Below are 13,944 nucleotides of genomic sequence, written 5' to 3' on the forward strand. Positions count from 1 at the left end.
AGCCATGTGAGGGGATGCGGTACACTTAGATGGTGTCCACGTCGACCTATGTCGATATTGACCCCTTGCCCCCCAAAAAACCCATGTCGATAGTTTGACATATCAGCATTTCAAATGCATTTTGAGCATGTCGACATAATGAATGTCTGTATTTTGACTGTAGGGCAATGACTCTCGGGATTATGACCGTCGGTAAATCATACTGAATCCATATTTTCAAATGTAGAACCATGAACATTATCTTACCAAGAGCCGTAACTCTAAGACCAACTATCATAAAATATACGTTATGGTAAGAAATTACCGTTGATAACGTGATTTCTCTTATGTCCACAGGATAACACTGGGATATTGTCGAGCGACAGCGAAAATGGCACCAACACGGTCACAAGCTTTCTGGCCTCCTAGGATGCATTGGGGCCTTCACCATATAGTCCCGCCCCCTGACTCAGTCAGATCAGTTTTTTCCACAGCGATTTTAGGCAGGAACATCAGGTAGAGACTGTTTAGGCGATAAGAACACACATGCACACCCTTCCATACAAGAAGGAAGAGGTTTTAGTGATTGTCTAGATCCTCAAATCCGATGCGTAAGGGTGGGATCCCTGTGAATACCTGTGGACATAAGAGAAATCACGTTATCAACGGTAAGTTCTTACCATAACGTATATTTCTCTGGCTGGATCCACAGGATAACATTGGGATTCCCAAAGCCATTTTAGTGGTGGGGACGCTCTGCGTCATGAGAGGCAAAAGTATCCAAGGCATAATGTCTAATGAATGTGTTTATGGAAGACCATGTGGCTGCCCTACATATCTGTTCTGCTGAAGCACCCTGTTGTGCTGCCCAAGAAGGACCTACCTTACGTGTAGAGTGTGCAGAGACATTAGCTGGAATAGGGAGATCTGCATTAAAATAAGCTTCTGATATTACCATTCGGAGCCATCTCGCCAGCGTCTGTTTACTAGCAGGCCATCCTCTTCTATGGAATCCGTAGAGGATGAAGAGAGAATCTGTTTTCCTGTTGGCACTAGTACAATCTATGTAGATTCTTAAAGCCCGGACCACGTCCAGCGACGCTTCTCCCGCAGAAAGTCCCGATACCTGAAAATCTGGGACTACAATCTCTTCATTCAGGTGAAACTTTGATACCACCTTTGGATGATAGCTAGATCTCGTTCTGAGAACTGCTCTGTCTGGAAAAAAACTTAGGAAAGGAGATTTACATGATAATGCTCCTAAATCTGACACTCTTCTGGCTGACGCCATTGCCAGTAAAAAAAAAAAGAACTTTAACCGTTAACCACTTAAGATCTGCTCTCTCAAGTGGTTCAAATAGAGGACCCTGGAGAAATTTAAGAACTAAATTCAAATCCCAGGGAGCTGCAGGAGGAACAAATGGAGGTTGAATATGTACTACTCCTTGAAAAAATGTACGTACATCCTGTAAATCAGCAATCTTCTGCTGAAACCATACAGTTAACGCTGAAACTTGAACCCTCAAGGAAGCAACTTTCAACCCTTTATCCAATCCTGCCTGAAGGAAATCCAAAATTCTAGCTACTTTAAAAGATCTCGGATTGAAATTTTTTCCAGTACACCAATGAATATAGGCATGCCATATTCTATGATACACACAGGCCGAAGAAGGCTTTCTTGCTCTAAGCATAGTTTGGATTACTTGTTTCAAAAAACCTTTAGCCTCTAAGATAGAGGTTTCAACAGCCACGCCGTCAAAGACAGGCGATCCAGATGACTGTGACAACAAGGACCCTGCATTAGCAGATCTGGACGTTGAGGGAGAAGTATCGGTGCTTCCATGGACATTCTCAACAGATCTGTGTACCAATGCCTTCTTGGCCAAGCTGGAGCTATTAGAATGATTGCACCTTTTGCCTGTTTTATCTTTCTCACTACTCTGGGTAACAGAGATATTGGCGGGAACAGACACGCCAGCTGAAACCTCCATTCTACTGACAGTGCGTCTACAAGGACCGCTCCTGGGTCCCTTGGTCTCGATCCATACCTTGGAACTTTGTTGTTCAGACGAGACGTCATAAGGTCTATCTCTGGTAGACCCCATCTGTTCACCAGTGTCTGAAACACTTCTGGGTGTAGTGCCCATTCTGTTTCCTGAATGGTGTGCCGACTGAGAAAATCCGCTTCCCAGTTTAGTACACCCGGGACAAATACTGCTGACAATGCTGGGAGATGGAGTTCTGCCCATTTTAGAATGGGAGTTACTTCCTCCATCAATCTCTTGCTGTGAGTTCCTCCTTGATGATTGAGGTATGCTAATGCCGTCGCATTGTCTGAGCGGATCTGGACTGGTCTTCCTTGTAGATTGTCCTTTGCCTGAACCAGAGCCAAGTAAATGGCCCTTATTTCTAACAGATTTATTGGCAGGCGACTTTCCCTTGCGGTCCACTTTCCCTGGAACCATAGGCTTCCGAGTACCGCCCCCCAGCCCTGCAGGCTGGCATCTGTTGTCAGGACTTGCCACTCTTTTATCCAAAAGGGTCTCCCCTTGTTTAAATGGTCTGTCTTCAACATCTGCTTCTTTATAGTCTGATGATTTCCGTTCCATTTGGTCAGAATAAGGTGCAGCAACGGTCTGGAGTGGAATTGCGCATATTGCACCATGTCGAAGGTTGATACCATCAGACCCAACAGTCGCATTACTGCATGGACTGACATTGTCTGAGCGTGCAATGCTTCCTGAGCCATGACCTGCACCTTGACTATTTTTTTCTCCGGTAAGAGAACTTTCTGTAGGTCTGAATCCAATATGGCTCCCAAATGAACCATCCGCTGTGATGGATTCAGGGACGACTTTTCCTAATTTATGAGCCACCCGTGTCTCTGTAAAACTATCATCTGTTGGAGATGGCTCAACAGTAAATCTTGCGACTATGCTAAGATTAACAGGTCGTCTAAGTATGGGAATATTCTTATCCCCTGTTTGCGCAGACAAGCTGCCATAACCACCATGATCTTGGTAAACACCCTGGGTGCTGTAGCTAGCCCGAAAGGCAGAGCTTTGAACTGGAAATGTTCCTGGAGGATGGCAAACCTGAGGTAACACTGATGCGACAGTGCTATAAGCACATGTAGGTAAGCATCCCGTACATCCAGAGCAGAGATACCATGAAATCTCCCGGTTTCCATAGCCAACATTATGGAGCGTAACGTCTAAATGTGAAACTTCGGGATCCATATGTATTTGTTCAGCATTTTCAGATTTAGAATTGGTCGATATGACCCATTTGGCTTCTGGATTAGAAATAGATTGTAGTAAAACCCCTGTCCACTTTGTGATGGAGGTACTGGGACAATCACACCTGACTGCAGTAATTTTTGGACTGCTTCTTGCAGGGCATTGGCCTTCGACTCTGTACGAGACGGGCTGGTGCAAAAAAATCTTTGAGGAGGCTGCCTCCCTGAATGGGAACCCATACCCCTGAGATACTACCTTCTGCACCCAAGCATGTGCTGTTGACTGTTGCCATATGTGTGCAAAAAGAAGGAGTCGGCCCCCAACCCTGGAATCCTCCAGGTGGAGGCCTGTCTCTTCAGGCTGACTGTTTCTGTTCAGGTTTGGAAGCTGGCTTTTTGCTAGCCCACTGCTTCCTACCCCTGGATTTAAACTGGGGTTGCTTAGGCTCCTCTTTAGCTTTCGCTTTGCTTTGCCAACGAAATGAGCAAAATTTTAAACCCTTGGATTTAGGGTTATAAGCAGCCGGAAATCTGACCTTTTTCGATTCAGCCTCTGATTCTAAGATATCCGATAAAAGGTTTTCCAAATAATATATTACCGACAAAAGGCAATGCTTCCAATTCTTTCTTTGACTCCGCATCTGCCTTCCAGGTCCATAGCCAAACTGCTCTGCGAGCGACTACCGTCAAGGCTGAAGCTTTAGAAGCAACTGTACCTACATCAATTGCTGCTTCTTCCAAATACTGGGCAGATTGTCTTAAACGGCAAAAACTATCCTCTTGCTCCCTAGTAGGAGAAGGGATGTCATTCTCTAGTTCCTCTATCCATTCGCCCATTGCCTTTGCTACCCAGGCCGAAGCCATAGCAGGTCTTACCACTGCTCCTACTAGAGAAAAAATATTTTTCAAAAGGCTCTCTACCCTTCTGTCTGTGACATCATTCAATGAGGTAGATGACAGTGGTAAAGCAGATTTATGCACGAGTCGCAGAACATGTGCATCTATTTTTGGAGGAACTTCTCTTTTTTAACAATCTCCAGCAGGAAATGGATAATAAGAATCCCATCTCTTAGGAATCTTGTACTTTTCACTGGGCGCTGCCCAAGACTCATCCATCATTTCCGTCAGCTCATCTGACGCTGGGAATTCAGCTTTCACTGATTTTGTTCGTTTAAATACAGGTGCTTTAGCTTTTAACACTGTCTTGGCTGGCTCTTCCAACGAGAGAACAGCCTTCACAGCATTAATAAGTTCAGCTACATCTTCTGAACTAAAGCTCTGCGACTGATCATCATACGGAGTTGAATCTATTGTATCATTATCATCCGATGTATCATCTTGTGTAGTTTGCCACACAGACGTATCTGTCTTAGTTTTACCTGTCCCTTGGTTGCTTGTAGAGGCTACTGGAACCAAGCCATAGGAAGGGAGCTGCATGTATGGGTTCATAGTGTAACCTAACCCTTGAGGCGGTGCTACCGGAGCTAACCTGTCCGCTATTGAAGACAGAGTCTTTGCGAACATATTCCATGGTGGCTCTGTTGGTGGTTGAACCAACTCCTGTTTTTTACTTCGCTGAAAAGTGAAACAGTTTGCACACAAACCCTCATAAGTGACCAATTGATTCATATCAATTACCCCTGACTTACTAGATAAGCATGTTAGGGCTGTAGGAGTGCTAGATAAATTCTCCTCATCACTTTTGCCGCTCACAGACATGGTATTAATCTGTTATTGACTACACAATTTTGTGACTGAAAATCACCCTATATGTCAGTATATAGAGGTGAGATCAATCTGACCACAGTGCACCTGATTTGAGGGTCAGAACAGGACTGACATTACACAGAAAAGTCAGCACACATACTAGCAGTCAGTCACATGTTAAAGCATTAGACATTGCCATATGAGAATACAACCTCCATAACAACTTATACATAAGTAGGAAAATTGTACTTCTGTTTTAAACTGGTTCTTTTTTCAACATAGCATGCAGAAAACACAGTAATAGACAGGTCTCATATGCAATAGGTACTAAAAATTAACAATGCATACTAAGAAGTAGAGAGAATTTTTAGTACTGTATACCCTGCCTCCGTAGAGCGGGATACAGGGAGACTCACCACACTTCCATATCCAAGCAAATACGCTCGTAAGACGCTGAGTGGATTCAGACGCTACTGGTGTACACTGCCGCTCTTGATAACTGATAACGGACACGGACGCTGAGCGACTTCCACGTGTATGCAGATGCTAAGGCCTGCGACTCGGTCTGGGCGGGTTTATCTCCAGTGTACACAACCGCAGCGTCTAAGCTGCGACAGAGTACCCTCGTGGTAGCGTCTGAGCCGGAAGTGAGGTCATTTAGTTCATGAAACGAGAAACACGCGGGAACTGGCCATGAACTCGGAGGAGGGACGGCCAGGAGAGCGTCTGAATCCCCCTGTTGACTTAAACTCCCAGGATCGCGGCCTCTACCTAGTCCTGGCGCCTATGATCCCCGGAGCGTAGCGCTGTCGCACTCTAGATGTTCGGCGCATCAACACACTGTTTGTAGTCTCCACCAAAATCAGTGTAGCTGTGTCCTGACCCCTCTAGTAAGAGGAAGTCCATAGACTCACCGTCTCCCCATGCTCCGGCCACAGCCTGGTTACGTCTGCTGGACCTGCTAGAACATCCGACACAGACGCCCGTCGAGACAGCACTGATACCCGAAGGTAAGCGTTGTTGCGACCCGGTGGGGAGTTGTTGGAGCGACTCTTTCTAGAATGCGTTTAAGACGCTATTAAGATAAGTTGCTCAAAAAAACAATATAGTAAGTCTATAAAAATAAAATAATAAAAGCTTGAGGCTGCTCTCACAACCGCCCTATGACCATGCGGCTTCCTGCCGCACCAGGAGAAAAACTGATCTGACTGAGTCAGGGAGCGGGACTATATGGTAAAGGCCCCTCTGGGGAGTGGTTAGGGTTAGGGGTCTGTATTTTGCATGCCGGGAATACCGTATGCCGGGATCTCATACTGATCCCGTTCATGTAACACATTCATTTATACCTAAGATTTCCAGGAGGTGAATTTTATCTAGGTCTTTTTAAGACAGATCCCCATCATCCCACAATACGCTCAAACAGCAACTGAGCTTATAACACTAGCAGCAGCATCAGGCGGGCAAAGCTGGAAAAACAGGAGCAGTCATCCAAGTTCTGGTGGTAGTAGTGTCATCTTCTCTATATATGTGTATGGGGCAAGGAACCCTTATTGTGCCTAGGGCAAGGGATCTTATACTGCCTCTAACATTTTGGCATATTTTTAAATGATTACAGAATTATATGAATCATCTCTGTAATTGAACATATGATTAGAATAAAGCATAAGGTTCTACTGTCATAGATCCAACGTTGTGGAGTATGTTAAATTCAATTAACATCCTTTCCGACAAGCATTGTCGGAAAGGATCTGACAAAACACTATTCAATGAACGGCCAAATCCGACATAATAAACGATAATAATTTGCACAAATAACCAATCAGTTCCAGTCTTGATCACATCTATTCTGCCCATGTCTGCGGAGGATAACAACATTATAACATGTTAACATACTGTGTGCCTGGAGCTTTCAACTGGCCTCCATAAATAGAACACTGTGTATACACTTTATAACTTCATGTCTATTTTATCACTTACGTTAATATCAGCAATTATACATTTAGAGTATTGCTTTGACTTATTTCCTGTATATCAGTTCATATGAACTACTTATCGCCTGTGTGAGTTTTCTGATGCGTAACCAGATATGGTTTCTGTGTATAACATTTCCCACACTCAGAGCATGTAAATGGTTTCTCACCCGTGTGAGTTCTCTGATGTCTAACAAGATATGATTTCTGCGTATAACATTTCCCACACTCAGAGCAGGTAAATGGTTTCTCACCCGTATGAAGCCGCTGATGTACAAGAAGATGTGATTTCTGTGTAAAACATTTTCCACACTCGGAGCAAGGAAATGGTTTCTCACCTGTGTGAAGTCGTTGATGTTCAACAAGACATTGTTTGTTTGTAAAACATTTCTCACACTGGGAGCATGAGAACGGTTTTTTATCTGTGTGAGTTTTCTGATGTCTAAGAAGACTCGATTTCTCTGTAAAACATTTCCCACACTCTGCGCAAGGAAACGGTTTCTCACCTGTGTGTGTTCTCTGATGTTCAACAAGACCTGATTTATTTGTAAAACGTTTCCCACACTCGGAACAAGAAAATGGTTTCTCACCTGTGTGATATCTCTGATGCACACTTAGATTTGATTTCCGTGTAAAACATTTCCCACACTCGGGACATGGAAACGGTTTCTCACCTGTGTGATTTCTCTGATGTACAACAAAAGCTGATTTATATCTAAAACATTTCCCACACTCGGAACATGAAAATGGTTTCTCACCTGTGTGAATTCTCTGATGTCTACGAAGACCTGATTTATATGTAAAACTTTGCCCACACTCAGAACAAGAAAAGTTTTTAGCACTTGAATCATCAGGAGAACATTCCTCAAGGTTAGAGGGATTAGACGATGTTTCTGCAGTGTGAAGTAATGGATGTATATTTAAGGTAACAGGGATTTTTCCATGGGAACCTGGTACGATGTTGTCATCTTCTCTTTTCAGATATGGAGACGAAGCGAGATGTCCCCCTGAGCTATTCCTGCCTTGGCACCAATCTATTGGAAATAAAATACATTTATGATAATAGACATATTACAGTGAGGAACTTTCATACTATTAACGAGTTACAGATGTTCCTTTGTTTAACTTCTATATGTATACTATAGATGTATTGGAAAACAGAAAAAAAAATACTTGCACTCTAAATGGGGGGTATTTATTGTAATTACAATTCCTATCAGCAACAGCTGGGAAAGAATTGGACGATTCTTACAACAGATAGAAAACGGTCTAACATCAGCCCATATCATTGCAATGTATGTATAATGCATTAACTGTTCAAACAAATTACTTTAATTAGTAATTTTATTTTTTTACAGGGGGGAGGGGGGGGTTGAGTTACTTAACGAATATCTCTTGTTAATTAGTTATTCAATATAATTATCTAAAGTTTGCATCAAACAAAGCTAAATGTAAAGTCCCATACCTACTGTATATACACTAAAACGGACTTACTGCACTTACAAGGATATACCAGGTGTCCTGCACCAATAAGAGGAATACAGTTATGTAATAAGTTACTTGTTGGAGGAACATGGTCTCGGCCAGTGACTATTCTCTGTAATAAGTGATTATTACTCACCTGTGCTGATATCTGTAGGGATTTCCTCCTCCTTACACTGATCATTCCTCACAGAAATCTCTTCTTCTCCCTCTATAACTTCTACCTTAATGGCAGTCACATATGTTTCTTCTTCCTCTACATCTTCTGACTTCATAGTAGTCTGACCTTCTCCCTAAATAAACAATAGCAATGTAATGGGATCCGGTTGGGCTCATGGCAGCCAGAATACCGAAGCTAGAATCTTGACACTACTCGTAATACAGATAGGGTCACCTGCCCGATGCAGGAAGCCCAACCGCTGGGATCCCAAACGACCATCCGTCAGGCTGCCGTAGAGATAGTCCGGGGGGGGGGGGGGGGGGGTGGGGGGGGGTAGTTGGGGGCCAGGGGAAGGGTTAGGCTGCACCCTGGGGAGGGGAGGTTAGGCTGCGGAAAGGGGGGGTTAGGTTTAGGCCGGGAGAGAGGGGTTTTGGGAGGGTAAGTATACTTCTGGATGCCATGGTCGGTATTCTGACCGTCGGCATCCCAACTGCCGGCATTTCCATCCCAACCGCAATGTAATACTCGCTGAGATTATTCATTGATATAATAAAGTAGAATATAAGTGAATTAGACCCACACATATCATTTACCTGATCCTCCTGTGGGGTCCTGTGATTTTCCTCTGTATTACCCTGTAAATAAGGAGGACGGAGACATCTATCTGGGGTATCTCTGTTCCTGAATCCATCTGTAGGAGACACACAGTGACTGAGTACATTGTGTATATGTGATTATCACATGACGTGTACAGTAACCGAAGCAGCCTATCGTGGTTTAGGGAAAGCACAAATGCCGCCATTTTTTTTTTTTTAAATAAACTATTCCATTAAGAGAATGGACTTCTGGGTAATGTAATTTACATAGCACCTGCTTAACTCAATGCTTTACAGCAGAATGCCACTTTACAATATGTGGAAGTCTCCTCTCATCCAGTAAGTTAGCCAGTGACTTAGAGACTGCTATAATGGATTTCAGAGAATGTGACTCTTCTCTGTTGTGAGTGATTATTACTCACCTGTGCTGATATCTGTAGGGATTTCCTCCTCCTTACACTGATGATCACCCCTCACATATGTCTCTTCTTCTCCTTTTATTACTTCCAACTTAATATTAATCCGATCTTGACTCTAAATAAATACAATACAAAGTAACAATGTCAAATGTCATTAATTAAGACAAAAAGTCAATTGTCATTGCACAGGACACAGCTCTATACAGCTACTCTGCAGATTATATATAGTAGAAAGCTATTTCAAGAGAACTAAAGCCCATCTACCTGATTCTCTTGTGGGATCCTGTGATTTCCCTCTGTGCTGTCCTGGGAATAGAGAGGACGGAGACATCTCTCTAAGGTATGTCTGGATCCATCTATAGGAGACATATAGGGACCAAATACATTATTATTTGTCTTTATGAGATGATAGGCCTTATTCAGAGTTGGCCTCAGATGCAACTAAATTTGCATATGTAGCGGGTTGGGTACGGGATCTCGGCGGCCAGAATACAGACGCCGGGATTCCGACCGGAACGAATACCCTTGAGGCTCGCTGCGCTTGCCACACTGAGAGCTAGGTGGCTTGCTGCACTCGCCACAGGTTCTATTCCCAGTCCATGGGTGTCATGGATACCCAGGAGTAGGAATAGCTGTGGCGGCGCTGCTGGCATTCTGGTGGTAGGGATCCCGGAATCTGTATTCTGACCGCCGGGATCCTGACTATATCCCTATGTAGCAAATGCTGCTACCTCCTCATGCAAGCATAAGGAGTAAATGTGCCAAGAGTATGACAGGAGGTGTGGCTTACCCGTGAGCACAAAATTGCAACAACAAAAAAAAAAAAAAAGAAGGCATAAGAGTGCAGATAAGAAGTACACTGTGGGATCGGAACTTGTAAGATGGCCATATGATGTTTTCTTGTTGTTGGTCAACACTAAAACATATGGGAAGCAGGAAACATACTTCATTTTCGTAAAACAAGTGCTCATTATAATGTGTGGTTGCTTTTAAAACACAGCTGCAGAACTCTTACTACATTTGCCTACATTGTTCAGCAAATCAGCTTTCATGATCTTCTTGCAGCTTGCACCCAAAATTCCAGTGCATCCAGACATGAGCAATCATTTCTTTTCAGCAGGCAGTTTGCAATCGAGTCATAAGACACCCCTGTGCACACCCTTACTGTACTTTGGTTGTGCCCACACGCCCTCACTTACTCTTGACATGGCTCTCTGGTAGTAGGGAGTCGCAAGTGTAGGGTCACTAGGTAAAAAAAAAAAACAAAAAAAAACACATGTTGTGCACCTTCCAGCACCACAATTTTCTTATTTTCCACGCCAACGATAAGGACGTGAGCCACTGGTTTACTGCAGCCCACCCCCAAAGAAGAAGCAAACAAACAAACCAAACAACTAGGGGCAGAAGATCAACCTGCAATACTATTTATGTTATGCAGGAACTGAGGGTGAGTTAGACGATGTCCCATATAATAACATAATAAAGTGGCTGTGTTACAAAAATGGAAGCCAAAAAAAGAAAACAAAAACAAAACAAAGAGAAAAGGAATAAGAAAAAAAACAAAACCTTAGCTGCATTTTGTTAAGACTGCGGAAACAAATAATAAGATTTTACTTACCGATAAATCTATTTCTCGTAGTCCGTAGTGGATGCTGGGACTCCGTCAGGACCATGGGGAATAGCGGCTCCGCAGGAGACAGGGCACAAAATTTAAAAGTTTGACCACTAGGTGGTGTGTACTGGCTCCTCCCCCTATGACCCTCCTCCAAGCCTCAGTTAGGATACTGTGCCCGGACGAGCGTACACAATAAGGAAGGATTTTGAATCCCGGGTAAGACTCCTACCAGCCACACCAATCACACCGTACAACTTGTGATCTGAACCCAGTTAACAGTATGACAAACGTAGGAGCCTCTGAACAGACGGCTCACAACAATAACAACCCGATTTTTTTGTAACAATAACTATGTACAAGTAATGCAGACAATCCGCACTTGGGATGGGCGCCCAGCATCCACTACGGACTACGAGAAATAGATTTATCGGTAAGTAAAATCTTATTTTCTCTGACGTCCTAGTGGATGCTGGGACTCCATCAGGACCATGGGGATTATACCAAAACTCCCAAACGGGCGGGAGAGTGCGGATGACTCTGCAGCACCGAATGAGAGAACTCCAGGTCCTCCTTAGCCAGGGTATCAAATTTGTAGAATTTTACAAACGTGTTCTCCCCTGACCACGTAGTTGCTCGGCAGAGTTGTAATGCCGAGACCCCTCGGGCAGCCGCCCAAGATGAGCCCACCTTCCTTGTGGAATGGGCCTTGACAGATTTAGGCTGTGGCAGGCCTGCCACAGAATGTGCAAGTTTAATTGTGCTACAAATCCAACGAGCAATCGTCTGCTTAGAAGCAGGAGCACCCAGCTTGTTGGGTGCATACAGTATAAACAGCGAGTCAGATTTTCTGACTCCAGCCGTCCTTGAAATATATATTTTCAATGCTCTGACAACGTCCAGCAACTTGGAATCCTCCAAATCGCTAGTAGCCGCAGGCACCACAATAGGCTGGTTCAGGTGAAACGCTGAAACCACCTTAGGCAGAAAGTGAGGACGCGTCCGCAGTTCTGCCCTGTCCGAATGGAAAATCAGATATGGGCTTTTATACGATAAAGCCGCCAATTCTGACACTCTCCTGGCTGAAGCCAGGGCCAGTAGCATGGTTACTTTCCATGTAAGATATTTCAAATCCACCGATTTGAGTGGCTCAAACCAATGGGATTTGAGAAAATCCAAAACTACATTAAGATCCCACGGTGCCACTGGGGGCACAACCGGGGGCTGTATATGTAGTACTCATTTTACAAAAGTCTGGACTTCAGGAACTGAAGCCAATTCTTTCTGGAAGAAAATCGACAGGGCCGAAATTTGAACCTTAATGGACCCTAATTTGAGGCCCATAGACAATCCTGTTTGCAGGAAATGTAGGAATCGACCCAGTTGAAATTCCTCTGTCGGGGCCTTCCTGGCCTCACACCACGCAACATATTTTCTCCAAATGCGGTGATAATGTTGTGCAGTCACCTCCTTCCTGGCTTTTACCAGGGTAGGGATGACCTCTTCCGGAATGCCTTTTTCCCTTAGGATTCGGCGTTCAACCGCCATGCCGTCAAACGCAGCCGCGGTAAGTCTTGGAATAGACACGGTCCCTGCTGAAGCAGGTCCCGTCTTAGAGGTAGAGGCCACGGATCTTCCGTGAGCATCTCCTGAAGTTCCGGGTACCAAGTTCTTCTTGGCCAATCCGGAGCCACGAGTATCGTTCTTACTCCCCTTTGCCGTATAATTCTCAGTACTTTTGGTATGAGAGGCAGAGGAGGAAACACAGACACTGACTGGTACACCCATGGTGTTACCAGAGCGTCTACAGCTATTGCCTGAGGGTCTCTTGACCTGGCGCAATACCTGTCCAGTTTTTTGTTGAGGCGGGACGCCATCATGTCCACCATTGGTCTTTCCCAATGGACCACAATCATGTGGAAGACTTCTGGATGAAGTCCCCACTCTCCCGGGTGCAGATCGTGTCTGCTGAGGAAGTCTGCTTCCCAGTTGTCCACTCCCGGGATGAACACAGCTGACAGTGCTAACACATGATTTTCTGCCCAGCGGAGAATCCTTGCAGCTTCTGCCATTGCCCTCCTGCTTCTTGTGCCGCCCTGTCTGTTTGCGTGGGCGACTGCCGTGATGTTGTCCGACTGAATCAACACCGGCTGACCCTGAAGCAGAGGTTTTGCCAGGCTTAGAGCATTGTAGATTGCTCTTAGCTCCAGTATATTTATGTGAAGAGACGTCTCCAGGCTTGACCACACGCCCTGGAAGTTTCTTCCCTGTGTGACCGCTCCCCAGCCTCTCAGGCTGGCATCCGTGGTCACTAGGACCCAGTTCTGTATGCCGAATCTGCGGCCCTCTAACAGATGAGCACTCTGCAACCACCATAGCAGAGACACTCTTGTCCTTGTGGACAATTTTATCCGCTGATGCATCTGCAGATGCGATCCGGACCATTTGTCCAGCAGATCCCACTGAAAAGTTCGTGCATGGAATCTGCCGAATGGAATCGCTTCGTAAGAAGCTACCATTTTTCCCAGGACTCTTGTGCATTGATGCACAGATACTTTTCCTGGTTTTAGGAGGTTCCTGACTAGATCGGATAACTCTCTGGCTTTCTCCTCCGGAAGAAATACCTTTTTCTGAACAGTGTCCAGAATCATCCCTAGGAACAACAGATGTGTCGTCGGGATCAGTTGGGATTTTGGAAAATTCAGAATCCACCCGTGTTGTTGGAGCACTACCTGGGTTAGTGCTACTCCGACCTCCAGCTGTTCTCTGGATCTTGCCCTT

At 44.7% G+C, this 13,944-nt stretch overlaps 2 protein-coding genes across 3 annotated transcripts in view; both read right to left on the reverse strand.

Annotated features, from left to right (window-relative positions):
- The window catches only part of LOC135054875 (zinc finger protein 271-like), a 57,639-nt gene that overhangs the window by 30,312 nt on the left and 13,383 nt on the right, over positions 1-13,944 (reverse strand). For both annotated transcript variants that reach the window (XM_063958295.1, XM_063958296.1), the window contains exons 5-9: positions 9,816-9,907; positions 9,555-9,666; positions 9,130-9,227; positions 8,516-8,669; positions 7,653-7,928 (exon numbers count right to left, since the gene is read on the reverse strand). In XM_063958295.1, coding sequence (XP_063814365.1) covers positions 7,653-7,928; positions 8,516-8,669; positions 9,130-9,227; positions 9,555-9,666; positions 9,816-9,907 — 732 coding nt within the window. The remainder of the gene's footprint in view (positions 1-7,652; positions 7,929-8,515; positions 8,670-9,129; positions 9,228-9,554; positions 9,667-9,815; positions 9,908-13,944) is intronic.
- LOC135055915 (gastrula zinc finger protein XlCGF71.1-like) lies at positions 6,780-7,647 on the reverse strand (the record flags this gene model as incomplete). Its single annotated transcript, XM_063960509.1, has 1 exon — positions 6,780-7,647. A coding segment is annotated over one exon (678 nt), but the record flags the coding sequence as incomplete, so codon positions are not given.

Source organism: Pseudophryne corroboree, chromosome 3, assembly GCF_028390025.1.
Source record: "Pseudophryne corroboree isolate aPseCor3 chromosome 3, aPseCor3.hap2, whole genome shotgun sequence".
Lineage (NCBI taxonomy): Eukaryota > Metazoa > Chordata > Amphibia > Anura > Myobatrachidae > Pseudophryne > Pseudophryne corroboree.